The sequence below is a fragment of the Citrus sinensis genome, chromosome 2, assembly GCF_022201045.2.
Source record: "Citrus sinensis cultivar Valencia sweet orange chromosome 2, DVS_A1.0, whole genome shotgun sequence".
Classification (NCBI taxonomy): Eukaryota; Viridiplantae; Streptophyta; class Magnoliopsida; order Sapindales; family Rutaceae; genus Citrus; species Citrus sinensis.
Window position 1 is genome coordinate 32,910,440 of NC_068557.1, and position 22,061 is coordinate 32,932,500.

The window sequence follows — 22,061 nt, forward strand, 5'->3', positions numbered from 1 at the left end:
CCCTTAAATTCTTTTATTATCACTTGTATCATATGAAAAGACCAAATTACCCCTTTGGTGTTATCCTATTTAAACGGCAAGTAACGGTTTGGTGGACGACATATACATTTTGTCAATTTAGGGTGAACGATTGATACACCCTTAAAGTGTTGTAGTATTTTTTATAACAGAGCATCTATAGGGTATACAAATGATAATTTTTCTAAAATAAAAGATTTATCCACTTTTTAGGTGAGGAATAAGGAAACAATGAAAAAAAAGATTCTTTGGTTGAGCAATGAGAGGACGCCACGTCAGCTGTCCTCTGTAGCACCTTAAAAAGCAACAGGATCACAAGCTTGAGGGATTGCTACATATCCAACATAGAAGGCAAAATGGGGGTTGGAGTTTCTTTGCCTCCCAAACCTATAAACATCACCATCTCGGGACCACCATGCAGATTACATAAATGTCCTTGCCTGAGGAAGGACATCCATTGATTGAGCGCTTTGTGTTCGAAACTATCAAAACGACCCTCAGGCACACTCCATAAAAGCTTAAGGACATCCTCAAACGGTAACTAATTTTCATCACTCAAAAATTACTCTCTCATCTTCTTCCTCATAGCATGTTCATTATTTTTAAGAGTTTTAAGTAGGGATGGCAAGATAATCCGGATCCGGACCGGACCCGCACGAACCCGGATGATTCGGACCGGGTTAAACCCGGATGATCCGGATTGGGTTGAACCCGCACCGGATGTATATTTTATCCGGATCCGGTTTTAATTTTCTTAAACCCGGACTTATCCCGGTCCGGTTCTGAGTTCACCTGAACTCGGATTTCCGAAACCCGGACCCGGATTTTTTGTTTTAAATATTATTTAATTAATTTTTTAAATTATTATTTATAAGTATAAAAGAAAAAAAAATGAGAAACAAAACAAACCCTATATTTCCTACGGCCGCCGCTTCCTCATGTTCATTCCCCATAATTCAGCAAATAAATTCAAAATCAACGTGGCCCCGATTCTTTCGACTGAGCAATTAAAGAATTGGTTAAAGCTGATTGAAAGCATTGATTTGACCGTACCTCTTTGATTGCTTATTCTTCTCATGTCTTTGACCTTCTCGAAATCAAATGAGTTTTTTTATTAGCCCAAGTCCTGTCGTTGAAGTTTAGCTCATATCCCGGTGAAGAAGAGGTCTTGGGTCTGGTTCGGAGATTTCTCTCTCTCAGTAGTCGGTTCATCATCATCCATCAATCATCAGCATCACAACATCGCGACGGTGGCCGCACTTCTCTGCAAGTTTCAATTTCTACCTTATGTGTTAAAATTAGATTTATTCTGAGATTTGGGCTCAAGGAATTATGTGGCTTTTTGTGGAATCATGTGCTTTTTGTGGAATCATGTGGCTTTCTTTGTTTCTTTAATTTTCCCATCTTCCTCATCCTCCACTATCTTCGCAAGATCCCATGAGTTCTATTTGTTTTTGCAACTACCAAAGAGTCGAAATTGGCATGCTTGAATTTTTTTTTTAATTTTAGGCATATATCCGGGTTTAAAACCCGCATTCCGGAAACCCGGACCGGACCCGGAGTTAAAAAATCCGGGTTATATGCGGGTCCGGTAATTAAAATTGATCATCCGGGTCCGGAACCGAAAAGACTAAACCCGGACCCGGACCCAGATTTTGCCATCCCTACTTTTAAGGATCCATTTGACTTTAAATCCGCTACCTATCACTCAAAATCTAACTTGAGTGTCGAAATGTGGTTGCCAGCCACCGCTGGCTTGGCCTCTAATGTTAGCTTTGGCTTTGATTTGCAGGATTCATTCAACTCAAGTTTGGTGGCTTTCATCTTCATTTTCATCCTATCTTCTTCCCCTTATCATTAAACACTCACCTTGCCCAGCTAAGCTCCTCCATCTTGATACAAAACACCTCCAACATTAAGGCAGCCATTCACCTCAAATCAATTTATTTGTTTTAGTTGGTTAAACCAAAATCTAACCAAAATCATTATTGTTGTTGTTGTTATTGTGGTTACTGCTACAGTTTTTATTTTGAATAATAATAGTAATCACAATTATTATACTAAATAATGACAACAATCAATTATGGTTATTTTACTAACTTGTAATAATCTATTATGATTTTAAGACAAAATAAAAATATCAATGGCAAAATAATTCATTTTGATTCTAATTTCTATTGCTACAATAAATTATTTATTTTAATTCTTATTTCCTATTTCTATTATAATCTATTTCAATTACAATTCAAACCTGATTGGTAAACAAACCATTAGTCTAAAAGCTGGCGTGATCAATCCGCGCACTCCAATATACCATTCGGGAAAAAAAGTGCACTGGACCCACCAACAGTTGGGCTGTGTCTGGCTCTTGCCTGTTAACAAAGGCTAGACCCACATGATTAATGGCACAAGAAATAATGCGTTCAATTAAAGCACTTTCTTCGTGTCTTTCTTAGTTTCTTTCGTTAAATTGTTTTGCCTTCGGTAAATAGAAATAGTCCACAGATGGCATCAATTCATGTGTCAACATGACGCCTCATGTGGGTATGGGAACTGGGAGTTAAAATGAATAACATGCTGCTGCTGATTTAAGAATTATTACTCTTTAAGAATTATTACTCAATAAACTATGTATGCCTCGGCCTTGCCTTTTCCTCAATTTACTTCGTATGAAAACCCAAGCCATCAAGGCAGAACTTGTACAAACTTTACCATTGGTGCACTTGTGTTAAGTGATCCTGATAAAGTTAATGCCGATTTCATTTCATGTGATTCTTAGATCAGAAAAGCCGGAATATAGAAAACAGGAGTTTGGCGAAGTTAAGTCGGTGACAGACATTGGTAGGGATGACAATGGTACCCGCAAACTCATAAATTCGTCTAAATCCGCTTGCTGTGGGTAATTTTATGGGTTGTGGGCGGATTTGTTATTATAAATTGAAACTCGTACTAAGTTACGGGTGAGTTTGGTATTAGGTAAATATCCGACGGATACTTGCATGGATATTCACCAACCGACAATTTTTTTGTAATTATTTTTTAATTTAATTTAAATAAAAAATATTTAAATTTAAAAATATACTTATTGTAATTTTGATTGAATTTTCTTTAACTTAAAACATGAATATATATATATATTGTAATTTTACTTATTATAATTTTGTATGGACTTTTATTCTTTAACTTAATGCATGGATTATTCATTATTATAATTTTGTTTTTTAGATTAGTATATGTGTTATTCTTTAGAAAATATTAATTTTAATCATTATTGTAGGAATCGTGTTGGATGGGTGCTAATGGTGGTAAATGAAATGAATATCTTCTCTTGGAGCTTGTGTTGAATGATAATTGTTATGCTTAGATACCAGTTTGTGGCTTTTTTTAATGAATTTATGTATTTTATACTTAAATTTGAGAATTTGTGTTGGATTGATGTTGTAATTTTAATTTTCCATTTACATTGATTAAATATAGAATTGAGCATGTTATGTAGAATTTTAAGTTATTATTATAAATTTACATATTAAACATTTGTGATTTTAAATATGGAAACCGTAAAAAATCCGCTGGATACTATTGCGGATTTAGTAAATTTTATGTGGATATGGGTTTGGCAATGACATCACTTCGAACTTGCAGCAGCAAATAGACTTAGTGTTGCCACCAATCTCTGTGTTTATATTTTTAACGGTTGTGATTACTGATTAGTTAGGAATATATTTGTAATTAAATCTTATTCACACATCACACGAGATCTTTCAAAAACAGCTTAGACTTAGATGACCACGGCATTGACAGGACACAAATTCAATAGGGTCCTGGCCACTCTATGGGTTATACAAACTTAAACCAGATCCAATTATCTATTAAGAGTACACCTCAATGCAGTAACAGAAAGGAATCACTTCACCGGCCGAAAAATTGGATGACCAATTTCCTTTTCAATTCCAATGTGAAAGAAGTCTCAATTCAAAATATTGGATTTCAGCTAATTTAACTTAAAATACCTCACTGGAGCATGCCATCACAAAAAAAATTGCTAATAGAATACAACAAAATTTCCCATTTACAATGGAGCCAGTCACTTCTTATTCCTATTCAAAGCTGCTTTTATAGTTTCCATCATCTGTCTATTCCACAAGAAGAAGAGTTACACAAGCACAGGCTTAACCAACACACGTTCAGTTAGGCACCAAATAAATCATCATTGTCATTGTCATAAGTGAGGGAGTTATTTCCAGGTTTTTCCCTTGACATACTAATAGTCTTTCCTTCAGCATCTTCAGGCGGGGAAGCTGGTCTAGTAGAGCTAACAGATGAATAAGCCCAAGAAGACCCCACTTTTCCAGAAAATGAATCGCCGTAAAGGTCATCATAGATCCTGCTTTTTGGACCACTTTTGACCTTATTCAATACTTCTTGTAGCTTATCAGTCACACCTTTGGGCAAAAAATTTTCTTCCTTTTGAGAGGGTTTTTCCTTACATTTGGGTATCACAGTAGTTTGCACGAGGGATTCATATTTTCCAACTAGACTTCCTTCTTTCATGCCTATTGGACCTGGTTCTGTTCCTACATCAGCACCATCTGAAATGCCAACGACTTCAACCAACTCTCCTCCAGCTTGATCCCTGAAGGACACTCTTAATTTTTTAATTCTTTTTGCAGCCCTCTCTGGTTGCTGGCCGTCATCTCTTCCAATCGATGACCTACTAGGCTCACCAGATCGACATATTAGGTCAGACTTACTTAAACCATAACGATTTATAAGTGTATTATAAACCACAACAGCTTCCTCATCGGATGGATCAGGAGGCGGTGGTAAATTGATCTCTGTAGCTGGTGGAGGACGAGCAAAAAGAGCATCAGTATTCTTTCTCAAAATATATGTTCTTGTTGACGCAGCGAATCTCAAAGACTGCCCAACTTCAAGCTCAACTGGAGTCTCTTTGGTCAAACGCTCATTGGCAACAAAGGTACCATGAGCTGATCCCAGATCAATTACGTATATGCTGTACAGATTACAAAAACTTGTATGACACATTGTTGACAGAGGTTTTTTATTTTATTTTTATTCAGAAAGCAGATATTCCCACAAGAACATTAAATATTTTCAACATCTGTTGAAGAAGATTCTCATTTGGCAACACATTACAAAGTGGAGGATTAAGACAACACAGAGATCTGGAATGAGTCGAATGACCAACAAGGTCATCAAACCTGAGCTTCCAGTAGTAATCCTCCTATAGCTAATAGCAAAGCACACTTGAGCATAAAAATCTTACCAACAGCTCAGAAACAAATTCAATAACATACACTTGCGATAAAACAAACTACCAGATTTTGTGATCGACCAACATCAAACAAAAAGACTAGAGATGAATGGTAAAACTTGTTATCCTGCAAATGCATATTTAATTTCCAATCTTCTTCTCATCATTGTGAACTTAGTTGTAAATGAAGTATAATATAGTGTACCCCATCTCAAGCATTGTGACAAGTAAGGGGGGGGGGGGGAGGAAAGAAAACGGTTCAAGGGAAACTTTAATGCCATTCCAAAACAAATAACATGTCAAGAACTATAAAAGAGCTGCAAAAAATAGTGTCAAGGACATTGAGAAAAAAACTAACCTTCCATTCTTGTGAGGAATGACGGCGGCATGCTGGCGTGAAATGGACTGATGATCAAGAACAAAATCACACGTTTGAAACTGCCTCCCAAAAATATGCCTCCGTCTATCCAAATTAATCCGGTCAAGAATCTCACCATCCTTCAAAACATCAAGATAGTAGACACTGGAGCGAGGCTCAATTGCCCAGTCTGGTGGTTGCCAAGTGGATTGCCCGCCTCCAATCTGGGTCACCTGCTGTGCTTTCCCAACAGACAGCGAAGCCTCCTGTTTGATGGAGTTTTGAGAAATCTGGTGTTGATTCTGATACTGAGGTTGTTGTTGGTAACTTTGTGAATGTAAACACTGCGTTGAAGGATTAGTAACAGCTTCTGAAGCAGTTTTGGCAGCAGAATTAACAGCAACTGAAAATGGTTCCAAGGATTGAGCTTTCTTGAATCGATCAAGACCGGCTCTTCCGAACATTCTCTACACTTTAATCATTAAAATAAAACTCTCAATATTTACTTTAGAAACAGTGATAAACATGATGTTAACATGATAATGCGATTCGTCATCTGTTTCTACACAAACCCTAATTTCAAAAATAGAAATACTGTTACACTTAATTTGCACCAAAAAAGACTTAAAGTTTATCAACCGAAGGAATCAATATCATTAAACTGCTAAAAGAAACAGCTAATATCAATCAAAAGACCCAAATCTGATGTTTAGATATATCAAACTACAATCATATCATAACCAATATCGAAGTAGAATGATGAAGCCAAGGAAACAAAAAAAAAATTACGTAAGGGTTCTAACGATCTGATTGATTGATTAACCGATTGATCGACCAGAGTAAGAAAAGTAACAATACAGCAATTCAACAAATCAAGTAGCTGAATTTTTTTAAAAAAAAAATTCAAACGGTCCGTTTGGTAATGGATAAAGCCACCCTTACCGTAACCTTATGCTGGGTTTATTTTCTGAACCGTTTCCCCCCCTTCCCTCATAAAAGTGCTAGTAACCATCCAAATATATTTCACAAATCAGCCACTTGCTTTTGTTTTAATAATAATAATAATGATATAAATAATATATCACGCATTTAAATGATGACGAAAATAATAATAATAATAATAATACGCAATATACATACTCACTTGTCTTGTGTAATCTATTTTTACCAGGCTTGCCAATCAGATTGTCTTATTTTTACTTTCATTATCTTGAATATCTTTTTTGTCTTTATCAACTGGTAGCATGGATCTTTTCATTTGATCTATATATATATATATATATATATTTTTTTTTTTTTTTTCTGATTTCATATTTTTCTTTACTAATTGAGAGATTATAAAAAATCTACGCTCCAGAACCTACCAATATAAAAAATAAAGACTAAAATTAATTTATATGAGACTAACACACAAGTTGCACATTTATACATTAAACTTAAACAAAAGGTTTAAAAACCATTGTCAAGAAATAGTTTAATGCTCTGAGTAATGCCAATCAAAATTTTGGAATTACGGCAGCCGCACACCGAATACACATAGACACAAGTTTCAGACTACTGAAAAAGTTAAAGCTCTTGATATTATCTTCAAACCATGTTCGTACACTACAAAGCCCTGCTATATCCAAAATTGAAGTTTCAGCAGCAATTCCGTCCAACCTGTGATAGATGCCAATAGCTAGACTGCATATCTGGATGATTGCCAGTGATGACATCTGCAATCTATGTCTGACACCAATACCGCTCATAAAAGTGGACATTAAGAATGCGGAGATACTAAAAGGGAATGGCAAAAACATATCAGCTCTTTTCAGACTCAAATCAAGTCCACCGCATTAAGAATGCCATAGCAATGCCCAAACCATCCACTATCTCGCTGCAAATTCCTTCTCAATTACACTTAACTTCACCCTTAGGCGGTCTTCCAGATTTGAGACAATGTTCTTTGTAATTCTTTTCTGATGCCTGGTGCTTTTCAGCCATGCAACTCCTAGGTACACCTGTGCTAGACAACCTTTTGGTCTTGAGGGTGAATCCTCAACTTGGTATCTTAGGTGAAGCTGTACATTTCAAAGGACAATTGTCAATTGTGATGAATGTAGAGAACAAAGAATTAATGCAATCCGATGGAAAAGAAAATTGAATTTGCACATAAAAACAATTCAAACTGGCATTCGTACATTAAAATAGTCACCAAGTGGAACTCCATGAAGAGTCATAACCTCTTCAACAAGCCAACCATTCCCATTGGGCAAGGGAGATTTTTGCTGAGTGCTTGTCACCTCTCCTCTATAGCGGGATATACACTTATCAAATCTATAATATATCTGCCTCTCATAAACATCGAGCTTCTCTGATTCCCATGAACTGCAAGAATAGCTAACACAACCAGCTTTCTCCATAACAGCACGCTCCAACTCACCCCCACCAAATAGCTCCATAAAGAAACTCATCTAAGATTATCAACAAGACAGTAGTAATTGTCACATACAAGCAGATACCTTACACTATGTATTATAAGACAATCATGAGAAAATGTAAACATGCACGACGGTTACCAACCTAACATGGATACACATGCTTATAGACATTTCCCACAAGCATAAACATAGACAAGGGGAGACAGAGAGAGGAGAACTTACAGGAACTGGAAGAACAGAAGAATAGACCTCAGACATGGTGACATCCTCAAGACCCAAGAAGGTTCCACCCTCCTCAGATTGTAGGCTTTTGGCTTCTGATTCTTCAACTATTTGCACTTTCTGCTCTGGACTCAAGGATCTTGCCTTCCACAGTGCCATGATTGTCCTATTCAACATACATAAAATGGTAAGTCACATAGGGTAGTTTTATCTACTATCATTTTTCATTTTTCCTATCCAAGATTAAAGAGGCACATCATGTTTTGGACACTGTATAACATATACCCTAATTGCTTTGCAGCAGAGTTCAATATGCTTCTCAAGTTGGTACAAGCACAAAAACTAAAGAAAGAGAGATTGGAGAAGGCCAAAAAGGTTTATTCAGAAAACAGAATTGCGCGATGAGCACAATTAAAAAAAAAAACCAAAAAGGAAATCATGTTACAATTGTAACAATAATGTAAAACGAACAGGGCACTGTTTTCATTTACCGATGAGCTACATTGTAAGATACAAAAGAATGAAAATGGAACTTTAGCCTGCCTTCCTCATCTTGGGTCTTCGCACCATGCCTTGCATCCATGCCTCGACCCTGCCGGAGAGTCATAACGATAACTGGGCTGCCCATTGATGACAAAGAAGGAGGTAACACTTGAATGTCTTCTATGTCCTCCCAGAGAAAGAAAAAATTTGTCTTGTGCCCAAATAAATTTGCATGGAACCCAATTATTCTTGCAGACAGAAATAGGCGACCCTGCACATTGACAATGACAAGTAATATGATCAGACTGCTAAAGCACAGCATTTAAACTCATATAGATGGATCTAATATAAAATAATTGATTTGTATTATGACCATGCCAAAAGCACCTGTAGGAGCATTTTTCGCTTTAAGTGACATGTGAAATCGTTTATAAGAAATTCCTCTGGTGGCAGCCCAAAGAGTTTCTGAAAGGCTGAATTTGTTTGAGGAGATCGAAGATTTATCTACAAATGTTTCCGTCAAACAGAAATATTAAACAAAAATGCTGTGAGCTATGAAAACCATAACATATATAGCAGATTGATAAATAAAAACCCAGAACAGAATAACTTGCATTACCTTCTTTCCCACCTCTTTCTCCATCTTAGTCAAATACTCTTTGACAACATTGCTACCCTTTGTATTATTGAGGAAAATTCTTAAGTGAAGCTTAGATTGACATGCCTGTGCTAGCTTTCCTTGAAGAGGAATCCACACATCAGCTAGATCTGAGATATCAGATTTTACAAAGTTTATCTCAGCATGTCCCAAAGATGTAGCTTCATTAAAAGGTCCATCAAAATCATACACTTCTACATCCAGCATCGAAGGAGGCTCGTCCATTGCATCATACTCAAATATTTCTGTGAGGGTGAATGAAGTTTCATGACAATAGATCAAAGGAAATTGAGATCTTAAATAGGACACAGTCTATTAAAACTTGATCCAAAAGAAAAAATAACGATGTAGATATCCGAAAACATTCATATATAATTGTAGAAGGATCACCATTCCACATTGGATCGCATTGCTGAAACTTTATTGAGCTGGTTCTACTTTTCCCATTACAAGTGAACACCACATATGGATCACAGAACCCACTTGAATCAACAGCTGCTAAGTTATCTCCCTTAATCAAAGCAACAGTTAGCAACCACCCGTCACCTTGTGCTTTAACTCCATGATCACTGCCTATAGTTTAATAGAAAATGAAAATAAATAGAAAGCTAAACAAAAGAATGACATAGACAAATGCAGGCTCGGGCAGGAAGAACTGGAAGCAAAGAGCATTAGAGAAAGGAAATAATGTTGTCCCCCAAAAACTCTGAGGTTAACAATTTGCTATTATATGCATGACTCTGAGGTTTATAGGACAACACAGCAATTTGTTAAAAATTGGGATTATTAAAAATATTTATCATGGCTTCAAGTTGATCACTCACACATCAGAGAAAGCATGCTAATAATCTTTTCTGGGTCATCAATCAATTTCTCATCAGGCAGAGAGTTTAGTGGTATATTTAAACGAAGCAGTTTAGAGTTGTTACTAACAGAAAGAGAAATTAACAGTTGCAAACATTACCCTTTTGTTTTCTGGCTTGCATGAAGCGCGAAATTAACTGTAGGAACCTTTCACCCTGAAGGACCAGGACACCACACACGATAAATTCACCAATAGAATCTGGCAAGTCAAGCCCAACAAATTCAAGCCCCTGAATTGTGGTGGATGTGGCAAGCCAGATGTGGATGAGCACATAAATTCCCATAAAAAAAGAAGAGACTACAGTGAAGTTAGCAAAATAGTGCACTGCCAGCTTCCAGTCAGACTGGGGCTCTGGCTGCAATGAAGCCAAAATCTGTTCCTTATTTAACCCCATATCATTTGAATCAACAGGTGTAATTGTCTGAGACAAAAAGGTTGCAAATTGCTCATATGTTTCCCTTAAAGCTGATCGAGCTCCATTTTCTATCATACCTTTCATCATGGTACTTTGCAGAAAATTCATGCGCCAAGATATCACCAAATGTGAAGACTGTTCTCCTGATGACAACTCAGGCCCAGGAGTAATGCAGAAGAGCAATTCAGTCTTAAAACTGCCCCCGTACATAACTTCTGGAGTGCTCACACTTGCTAAAATAGCAAATACCTTCCCATCAGCTTTCAGGTATGTTTGCTCCTCAAAGCCTTTCGTCGCCTTAATTAATTTATTTGCTGCCTTAATGTAAGTTACATCTCTTTTCAAGCTCTCGCAGCCATTCTCAAACCTCCACGGCCCAATTTGCAGTTCTGTATTTCCCTGTTCTTCAGCCCATGTTCTAGGGAAATTCGAATCAGGTGAAAAAAGTAGAGTGTTTAGGTCTTGAGGTGCAATCACATACATTTGGTCTACAAGGACTCCCCCAGGTAAATTGCTTGGGACTTCAGACCCTAGATCTCTAGGCTCCATAGTTTTCATTGCTTCTTCAAATGAAGCAGAAGAGGACTGATCCACACACTTGTCATCAAAAAGTTCAGATTTGGTAGTTTCAGGTAACTCCAAAAAGTCAACACCTCTATCTGATGCTGTATCTGAGTTTTTATTAAACATTTGAGCAATTCGACCAGCTAAAGTTTTTTGTGCACAAGACTTCTCTTCCCTACTAGATGTGGTATCCTCTACTCTTACAGGAGAGGGTGCATTTGAAGGGCCACTGAAAGACCTCTTAGGAGATTCAGTTGTCTTCAATTGATCAAGGGGATCACTATTAATATTAAAGTCTGCAGATGAAGTGTTATGCGAAAAACTTATAGTCAAAAGAATTTCACCTGCCATGGAATACATTAAAAGAAAAGTTACTACATTATGAGATGCACATTGGATTCTTGGAAAATTTTAAAATTCGGTCACAACAATTACCAGCCGTAGTAAGACATTATTAGCAAACAAAAGGCTGAAGCCAAGAAATTGAAGCAGCAAACAATATTAAAAGAAAAAACGAAAAACGTAACAAACATACCGCAGTCCTTATTTTTGGACTTCTTATTCTTCGGTTGAAGAGAGTGCCAAGCGGTGGGAAGAGACTTATTATCAGCATCAAAAACTCGTGAAACAGGGATTTTAAGAAACCCGACAAAGTCATCATTGAAGTACTTATCTTCATCCAAAACAGAAATAACAAGCTCGTCTTTCAAATCTTCAACTTTGAAACTAAACTCCTCCTCCCAACTTGGGCTTAAGCTCTTCCTCACCACTTTTGTCTTAAACCTTTGCCTTCCCAATTGTAATCTCACATACGGATCACTATACCCATTTTGATCCATCGCTGGTATGTTTCTTGCTTCTATAACTCTCACCACAAGCTTCATTTTGGACCCACTTGTGTTAAAACAATTTAAATAACATGTATATGTCTAAATATGTATATGACAAAATGAACTACCAACAAAAACAATTCTTCATTGAATGTCTTAGATGAAGGAATAAACAATTCTAATCACCACCAAAGAACAGTGATCAGAAATGAAAAGCAGGTTGATTGTAATACGACAGGCCTGACAATTTCGTAAGCATTCAAATATCCCTGATCCAGAAAGCTAAACGACAGACAAAGATCAGCAAACTCGAAACATAAAGATTATCAAAGACGAAAATTCGATTGTTTTTTTTTTTAATTTACCTCCTGAACGCAATGAAATAATATGAACCAGAAATGGAATGATGCGAAATCAATGAGACAGGTGATCGATGCAATTGGAGGTTGAAACTGGAAAGCAAGAAGACTTTTCTCAATTGCAACTTCGCGTTTCGTGTTTGACTTATTGACTTTTTTTGGCCTTTTTGCTTATTAATTGTCATGATATTAATTAAAATGTTCATAATTAATAATTTTAATTTATGAATTTTTGTCACGTTAGGTTAAATAAAACCCAACACAAATGCGCCAATTCCACTTTTGTTATCTTTTTGCTCCCTCTAATATTATAGTGCACACGTAAGAAATTAAAACCTTTTTCCTTGCAAAAGTTTCGGATGAAAGTCTTGAGAGAGGAAAAAACGAAAAATACTTTTTTTACTCTTTATCTTTTAGTTTTTTTTCCTAATAAAGGCAAGTCATGGATTTGTCGGATTGGCCTTCATTTGTAGCTGACGGTTTTAGCCAGCCCAGGTAACCGTGTTCTCTTAAAAGAGCAATTAAATAAGCTTACAACTTCGCATCGCTGTTTCATCGACTGAGAGGTCAGGATATGTGCACGCTCTCGTTCACACGTTAATTAACATCTCAGAATCAACGTAAAAGCAAAAGCAATGTTGCAGTTTTAAGCGCGAATTGCTTTTTGATGTTTCAATATAAGCGAGTTCAATACAAACAATCAGCATTCTATGGGCATACATAAGATCTGCATGGGGCAACCAGCAAACAGGCCTCAAATAAGTGAGTATTGAAGCAGTAATCGCAAGGTTACTGTCCTAATAATTCAAGAATGTCAGACACCTGATTTGTGTAATAATCTGGTTGGATGTTGTTTGAGGGATCTTGGAGGGTGGATTGAGTTGTCACACCTACGTTCACAAGTTTCCCAACATCAGGAGACGCTAAGGATATGACAGAGAACTGATTTATTTTCATGTTAGAAAATCAAGAAAAATCCTAGTACCTGAAAGAACAAGGAGTGTTTTGCAGCCAGCATTTTGTCCAAACAAAATATCAGTATCTAATCTATCACCCACCATACACATTCTGGAGGAAGCAATCTGAAATCTGCAAATCAGAATACAAAGTACAAAACTTATACTGGAAAAGGTCTTAACTTGTCTTTTCACACAATCTCATACCAATAATATTAGAATAATGATGTGATAAATGGAAGTCAGACATCTTTCGTACTTTTGTAAAGAATTTCCTCCGTCCACAATTTAGTCATAATGAATGCAATGTAACGATCTTTCATCTAACTTACTTCTTTGACAAAATTTCCATCATGAACGTTGATGGCTTTCCAACTACAATAGGCTCTTTTTCAGTTGATGCACACATGGCTGCAACCATACACCCGGCACCTATAATCCAGGGTAAATCTTATAATGACGCAAATTTGTCCAGTCTGTATTTTACATATGAGATAACTTTCTTACCAGGCCACTCTTGTAAATCAGTCAAATGCCCCACTGCATCACGATTGGTAGCAATAAAAAGGCAGCCAGGATTCTCACGGATGCAAAGGGTTCCATACCTAGCAATTAAAATAATGATCATCTAAATAGCAAGCAAGCAACAAGCAGCAAATAGAATATCTATATATATGATGCATGCTAAACCTATTATAACGTTTGTCAGAATTTGTCCAGACAGATTTAAGGAAGTCCTTTTCATTGCTAAGCAAGATGCTAAACCCATGACCTGGCTCAACACCCATCTCTCCACTGAGCCAAAGCCTTGATCAAGAAGGGATCTTTCACACGCTCAACCATGAACCATCCTTGTGTACCTGACGGCTAATATTATCTAAGATTTTGGATATGCATGTTTCCTAATCGTCACCTTTGTTATAGGAAAAAAATATGCAGCAATCAACTCTTCACCAATGTATCCAAAATGTCTTCATGAATTGTGAGGAATTTGAAGATTCTAAGGGGGAAACTGAGCACCTAGGTAACATTTCAGTACATATGCCAGACAACTGGCTTGCATTATCATTTCAGACGGCGATTAGTGAGACCATTAGAGAACAAGCTAGAGTCAGAATTATCTCAAAGTTCTCTCTTGATTACCCTTTACTGAATAAAAAAGAAATGGGGCCATAGACCTGAGCTTCATCCATAAGTCTAACACTGGCCAGCCATTCAGAATCAATTCAGGCCTAAATCTAATAAATTTAGTTCACATGTGCAAGAGATCAAGTCAAAGATTGTATATACTCAAGTACTTAAAAGTTAAGTGATTAGGACTTCAAAAGTTGCAAAAGATTAATAACATAAAAGTAAATAGGTAATATATTAATTTAAAACAAAATAGAACATGGCATACAGATTCTTACTGAAGCTTGTAATAGTTAATATGCGGATCTAATCCAACCACAACTGCTCCAACCTGGGAAGAAGGTGCAACAAATAGTTTTCAAGGAGTGAAGTAAAGAAAGAGGAAAAAATACAGAGAAAGAAAAGGAAAATTGCTCCAAGAAATTGCAGGCTAGGTGTTACATTACATTCTTATCATGTTCAAATAAGCAATTTGATTTCAGTTGTACCCTCTTTTCCCCATCTTCCTGCAATAAAGTGTAAACAATAAGGGAAAGGGCTTTCTAAATCAATGACATGAGTGAAACAAAAACCCTACACCCACAATACAAGCTAAAGAGAAGCATAAGATTTTGTAAGGGACTCTACAGCTAATGCGTCTAAAATGAAGGAGAATATCTGCACTCAAACTGGAGTCAAACAAAGGGCACAACAAGAAAACAATATTTTGTTACAAACTGAAGCAAAGTGAGCTGCCATCCTGCCAATGCGAGTTTCACCGATATTTATTTACTTATTTTTTTTCATTTTTGATGCTCAGCTTCACCAACAATTGCAACACTAATGGTTCACTTCCTGCTGGCAGGAGAATTTCTAAAACTTGGATAGCTGCTCAAGAGTTTTGTTTTGTGACGTCCTTTAAGTAAGAGGACTAAAAATTCTTGAATGAAACATTCTGAAATCAGAAGGTGAAAAAATGTGTCAATCAGATCATGCATACAGCTCCAGGCTGTGAAGCTATTAAGGTGTAACCTTATGAGGATTATTATGCATGTAACCAAAAGCAGGCCTCAGAATCATCTTTATTTCAAGAAAATGTATTCAATCAAACAAAACAACTCCAAAACCTTAAGTCTCCTAGAAATTGGACGTAAGGGTTTCCGAAAATAAGCCAAGTGGAAACTAATAGCCATTGTCAAGTTGCACAAAGTAAAGACCCCTGCTGATGAAAATACAAAAAGTTTTCAGCAACTCGATCCAAAAAGAGAGAGAATAACAATTAACAAGAAATCGTAAATAATTCACTAGTACTTTTCACTGCAACTAGAATGGTAGAAAAATAAAAATCAAAATACAAATAAAGAGACCTTTATTCAATGATAAATAAAAAATCAGCAGTGAGCAATGAACGGCAAATTGCAACGTAAATTCATTTTATCCAACGATATCTTAAATGAGAAAGAGACCAAAAATACTGTGAGAATATATAGGTTGAAGTTATTCCTCTAAGAAACGAGATCATTTACAGATTTTAGAAAAACTCACTGGGCCACCAAGACCTGTATATCCAGCTTGCCGCAGCTCTTCTAATATGCCTTCACCACCAATAACATAAACCTTAAAAAGGAAAAAAAAAAATGTATGTATTTGGAAACAACACTCAAAAAAATAAAAAAGAAAAATAAAATAATAATGGCAGTGTAACTTTCAGTTTATGGAACAGTTTTTTTTTTTTTTGGGGGTGGGGAAGGTGTGCCCCGAGGTGCAGCAGTGAGCCAGTGCCATCATGATTCTCAACTTTGGTGACCAGCCTGGGCAGTGAACTAAAGTCAAATCCAGACTGAATTCAACCAACAGCTGCGAAATTGATTTTATTAACATGTTTTGAATTGATTAAGCTCTCAACGTTGGTGACCAGAGCTAAACTCAAATCAAGACTGATCCAACCAGAATTAATTAGAACAATTTGATACTAAAAATTAAGCTGAATATCATAAAAATAAATCCACAATGTTAATGTTGCTGGTCATGAGCAATTTATGAAGTTGGAATCACTTGTAATTAAAATTCCAAGGAATGTTACAACATGCAATCAAGCAAATTAAAACTTTTAAATTAATTTAATCATTAAAAGCTTGTTACATTATATGTTGTCCCCTACCAGTCTGATTGGGAGAGGTTCATCCAAATTTGCACCAAGAAAATATATATGATAGACCTTTTTTTTTTTTGGGAGGAAAAAAATAGTAAAATTTTTGTAAAACAGAATCAATAGTAGGACGAATTCCATTTTGTAAACCATAATGAGGATTGAGGCAGCATACCTTGTTCTCTTGAGGAAAATTGTTGACTTTCAAGTACATGGCAGCTGCAAAAGATGAGGAAAAAATCTCATCCTACAAAACAATATCATAAAACAAAGGGCAGATTCGGTTAGCTGAAATAGTGACATCTGATTGAAAAATACGCGAATCATTAACTACATGTGTAAGAACAGAGAAGCAAACCTCTGAGACCGAAACTCCAAGAGAATGGAACTTATGAGCATATTGTCTCCTTGATCTTCGAGAATTGTTGGTCACAAAAATAAGCTTCTTTCCCTGGAATAATGTAATAATGTAATAATGTTAAAACATAATAAAAAACAGAAAAATAAGAGAAACATTAGGCAAATGAAATGAAGGAGTTTGAGAAACCTTGGATCGAAGCACGTCTAGTGTTTGTCGGACTCCGTCAATGAGTTTATCGCCCTTCCAGATCACACCTGATCGCATAATGAAATTCATCCGCTTCACAATATTAAAATTAAAAGAAACAATAATAACAATGAAGTAAATAAAAGAAAGGCATATATAATAGACCATCACAATCGAAGAGAAAAGCGTCAACCGAATCGAAGAGAGCTGTAATGTTGTTTGCAGAGAGAAGCTCAGCCGGAGCTTGTCCATTTTGACCACTCATTCTCACTGTTCTTCGATTTTCTTTTGGAATGTAATAAATGACTACTTCCCTCCCACTTTTAGGGGGACATTTCAATGAAGGCGTTTGTGCAAAATAGCAAAATGAGCAGCGTTGGATTTGAAATTACAAATCCAACGGATGAAAAGCGTGGGAAAATGGGACAAATTCTGACTTGAAAGTTTTCTATTTTTTGTTTTAATTTAACTTATTTATTCCCAAATAATACAATGCTTGCATGACCATGAAATTATTTGTGGTCCTAATGTAAATTTTAGTAAATTTGCAGGTTGATTAAATATGTGTAATAATAATAATGACATTAATAAAAAATAATAACAACAATAATGATGATGATGAAAATAATAAGGATATTATCATTTTACTACTAAAGTTATTCTGACATATCATGTCAGTATCATGGTTTGCCGAAAAATATATTTTACTACCAAACATTTGCGTCGTTATCAATTCACTATCATTCCGTTAAGAACGTTAAAAATTTACTGATGTCATAAGAGCATCAAAGACATTTCCAACCGTAAAAGTAAAATTGTCTCTTAATTTGATAGATAAATTATCATTTTACTACCAAGTTTTTAGGGAAATTATCATTTTACTACCAAAGTTTAGGGAAATTATCATTTTATTATCAAACTCTTGGGAGTAAAATCGAAATTTAATTCAATTTCCGTTAAACATTAACTTTTTCTTAACGGAATAGTAGTTAATTGATAACGGTGCAAATGTTTGGTAGTAAAATATACTTTTCGGGAAACCATGATACTGACTTGATATGTCAGAATAACTTTGATAGTAAAATGATAATTTCCCAATAATAATAACATTAGTAAATTTTAATAATAATAGTAATAGTAGTAAGAATAGTAATAATAATACTAGTATCAACAACAACAATAGCAATAATAATAGTAATAAAAATAATATTGAAAATGAAAATAATAACAATAAAGACAACAATCATAAATAATAATAATAATGAAAATAATAAAATAAATAAATTTTATAATAATGATAATAACAACTTAAAGGACAATAATAACGATGATGACGACGATGATAATTTATTAATTTTATTATTATTTATTCTTATTATAAATATTGTTATATTATAATTTATTATTATTTTTAATTTTTTAATTATTATTTAAATTAAGGATAAAATGAATATTAGAAAATTTAGTTGGGGGTAAAACAATATTTCTGGAAGTGGAGTTTTGATTCCTAACCTCCGAGGAATCAAAACTCAGGCAATGATTCATGAATTTGACAAGGCCTTATATAATAAGGTAACAAACATAAGAGTTCCAACAAGCATACCATCAAGATTTCGGCACTTGCAGTTGGTAAAAATATAAGTTTACCGGTTGAAGCCGATTGAAAAGATGGTTAAACCGTAAAGTAATAAATGCCTTTAGTTTTATAATTTCTAAAAGTGAAATCATAATCCCTTGTTCGCGGATTGGATTTTGCAAATTGGACATCAATCCATATCCAATCTACGATTTTGTGAACTATAAATTTTTAATCTAATCCAATCAACGGATTGGTGAAATTCAATCCAAATCCAATCCACACGTCTGTGGATCAGATGCAGATCTGGCCTAATCTATATCCAATCCACTATTTTACAGATTGGTTTGTGAGCTAAATTTTTTTAATCATGTCTTATCCACGAACTAACTAAATAAATAAATATAAAAATAATTTTACTACTAATTAAATTCAAAATTAAATAAGATTTAAATAAATAAATTGTTTGAATAAAGGTAGAGAATACATTTAAAATTTCAAAATATAACACACCAAAAAGGAAAAAGTCTCATTTGTTCAGATCAGTACATGAAAATTAATTGTTTAGAAAGTTATATTTTTTTTATTTTATATTATTTTCGGATAAGACATAATATGATGTTAATGCAACTATATTTTAACTTATTTATTTATTAGTAAGTATAATGCCATATTTTCAAGTTCAATTTTCTTATTAAATAAATATTTTTTTATTTTTTTGCGGATTTGCGAATTTTTATGGATTCACAAAAGTAAATTCATATCCAATTCACCGACTGTGGATTTTCAAATTTTCATAATCCAATCCACAGATTGGATTTCTGTGGATTAGACAGATTGAGCGGATTGAATTGAATTATGAACACCCTCATCCCTTGTGTGTGTCTCATTTACACCCATTCTTAATTACTAGACAATCATAAACCATATAACTAAAACACATCCATAATGGTTTTGGTTAATAAGAAGAATAAGAAAAGTATTGATGTGTTCCCTTACCCTTTCTATTCTTATCACTAGTAAGCCTAATGATGTGTTTACTAAACAGTAATATGAATTGGAATGGAAGATTCAAAATTAATAAGTTGTTTACCTATAAAATGAAGGCTTGGAATCATAATGTGAGCAGTGTGGACCCATAAATTTAAGAATCATTACCAGAGTTCTGATTTCCAGGGGTGTTAGAAAGTAGAATTCTATTTCAAACAATAACTTTTTTATCCCAACTTAATTTTTGAATACCCATTTTATCCTTAATTTAAATAGTAATTAAAAATTAATAAAATTAATAAAGAATAATAATATAATAATAATAAAATTAATAAATTATAATAATATTTTAATAAATAATAATGAAAATAATAATTATCATTATAATATTTATTTTAAATAATAATAATAAAAATAAGAAATAATGAATTTAATAAATTATTACTTATATTATTACTAAAATTTAGTATTATTATTATTATTTTTTGTCATCATTATTATTATTATTATTGTTGCTATTATTATTTATTAATACCCTTATTGTTATTACACATATTTAATTAACCTGACATCTTTACATAAATTTACTAAGATTTACATTAGGACCATGAAGAATTTCATGGTCATGCGAGCATTGGATTATTTGGATAAATAAATTAAATAAAAAAGAAAACCTTCAAATTTGAATTCATTCTACTTCCGCACACTTCCCCACAATTCCCCTGACACATTACTTTTCTTTTTCAGCCGCTGCCCACAATTCTCTTGACACATTACTTTTCCTTTTCAGCCGTTGGATTTGAAACTTCAAATCCAACGCTTCTCATATTATGCCCATTTTATCATTTTAAACAACAATACTTATTTATCATTTTTGGTCAAAATCATTCACACAATTTTAAATTCAAAAGTAAATTTGTTATTAAAAATTTTAGACTTAAAAATCTCAAAATTACTCTTAACTAATCCCTTTCTCGCTCTACTTTAGAATTGCATATTCTCTCTCTATTCTAACAACTAGTAAACTAAACACTTAATCTCATTTTGTTTTAAATTCATTTTGGGTCTTTTATCTATATCATGATCTCTATTTAATACTTTCTATATATAATATTTTTTCTTTGACATTTATTAGTTTTTGTATTTAATAAAAATTAATTTCTTAATATTATTTAATTTTCATTACTAATAAAAATTAATTTCTTAAAAATTATTTAGATAATATAGAGTTTAGGGTTTAGGGTTTAGGGTTTTAGGGTTTAGGGTTTTAGGGTTTAGGGTTTAGGGTTTTAGGGTTTAGGATTTAGGGTTTTACGGTTTTAGGGTTTAGGGTTTAAGATTTTAGGGTTTAGGGTTTTAGGGTTTAGGATTTCGGGTTTCGGGTTTCGGGTTTAGGGTTTCGGGTTTCCGGTTTAGGGTTTCGGGTTTCAGGTTTAGGGTTTAAGGGTTTAGTGTTTTTAGGTTTTAGGGTTTAGGGTTTTGTGGTTAGGGTTTTGGGTTTAGGGTTTAGGGTTTAGGGTTTTGGGTTTTAGGGTCTAGGGTTTAAGGTCTAGGGTTTAGGGTTTAGGGTTTTTTTAGGGTCTAGGGTTTAGGGTTTAGGGTTTTGGGTTTTAGGGTCTAGGGTTTAAGGTCTAGGGTTTAGGGTTTAGAGGGTTTTTTTAGGGTCTAGGGTTTAGGGTTTAGGGTTTAGGGTTTAGGGGTTTAAGGGTTTAAGGGTTTAAGGGTTTAGGGGTTTGGGGTTTGGGGTTTGGGGTTTGGGGTTTGGGGTTTGGGGTTTGGGGTTTGGGGTTTGGGGTTAGGGTTTTGGGTTTAGGGGTTTGGGGTTTGGGGGTTGGGGTTTGGGGTTTTGGGGTTTGGGGTTTTGGGGTTGGGGGTTTAGGGTTTAGGGGGTTTGGGGTTTAGGGTTTAGGGTTTAGGGTTTAGGGTTTAGGGTTTAGGGTTTGGGGTTTAGGGTTTAGGGTTTGGGGTTTGGGGTTTGGGGTTTAGGGTTTAGGGTTTAGGGTTTGGGGTTTGGGGTTTGGGGTTTGGGGTTTGGGGTTTGGGGTTTGGGGTTTGGGGTTTGGGGTTTGGGGTTTGGGGTTTGGGGTTTGGGGTTTGGGGTTTGGGGTTTGGGGTTTTGGGGTTAGGGGTTTTGGGGTTTGGTTTTAGGGTTTTAGGTTTTAGGGTTTTAGGTTTTTAGGGTTTTAGGGTTTTAGGGTTTAAGGGTTTAGGGCTTAGGGCTTAGGGCTTAGGGCTTAGGGCTTAGGGTTTAGGGTTTAGGGTTTAG

At 34.9% G+C, this 22,061-nt stretch overlaps 3 protein-coding genes across 4 annotated transcripts; all 3 read right to left on the reverse strand.

The window, feature by feature from the left end:
- Positions 1-3,926: 3,926 nt before the first annotated feature.
- Positions 3,927-6,761, reverse strand: LOC102621149 (hypothetical protein). Of its 2 annotated transcripts, none has more exons than XM_006467151.3 (3): positions 6,594-6,761; positions 5,652-6,123; positions 3,927-5,032 (listed from the first exon to the last, which is right to left on the reverse strand). In XM_006467151.3, exons 2-3 carry the CDS (start codon positions 6,113-6,115, stop codon positions 4,207-4,209), a joined length of 1,290 nt encoding a protein of 429 aa, XP_006467214.1. In that variant the 5' UTR covers positions 6,116-6,123; positions 6,594-6,761; the 3' UTR covers positions 3,927-4,206. The 2 variants fall into 2 exon arrangements, with proteins under 2 accessions (XP_006467214.1, XP_006467215.1); XM_006467152.4 differs by lacking the exon at positions 6,594-6,761 and adding an exon at positions 6,441-6,587.
- Positions 6,762-7,055: 294 nt separating this feature from the next.
- LOC102620859 (C2 and GRAM domain-containing protein At1g03370) lies at positions 7,056-12,626 on the reverse strand. The gene is made up of 10 exons (XM_025095061.2): positions 12,474-12,626; positions 11,814-12,390; positions 10,399-11,622; positions 9,825-10,007; positions 9,396-9,679; positions 9,164-9,280; positions 8,785-9,047; positions 8,294-8,459; positions 7,832-8,104; positions 7,056-7,711 (listed from the first exon to the last, which is right to left on the reverse strand). The coding sequence occupies exons 2-10, from the start codon at positions 12,160-12,162 to the stop codon at positions 7,520-7,522; spliced, it is 3,051 nt and encodes a 1,016-aa protein (XP_024950829.1). The 5' UTR covers positions 12,163-12,390; positions 12,474-12,626; the 3' UTR covers positions 7,056-7,519.
- A 456-nt stretch (positions 12,627-13,082) lies between these two features.
- On the reverse strand, positions 13,083-17,562 carry LOC102620598 (phosphoglycolate phosphatase 2). Its single transcript, XM_006467149.4, has 11 exons — positions 17,395-17,562; positions 17,230-17,297; positions 17,041-17,133; positions 16,858-16,929; positions 16,079-16,150; positions 15,001-15,060; positions 14,833-14,885; positions 13,931-14,028; positions 13,756-13,855; positions 13,453-13,556; positions 13,083-13,357 (listed from the first exon to the last, which is right to left on the reverse strand). Exons 1-11 carry the CDS (start codon positions 17,492-17,494, stop codon positions 13,257-13,259), a joined length of 921 nt encoding a protein of 306 aa, XP_006467212.1. The 5' UTR covers positions 17,495-17,562; the 3' UTR covers positions 13,083-13,256.
- Between the last annotated feature and the right edge of the window lie 4,499 nt (positions 17,563-22,061).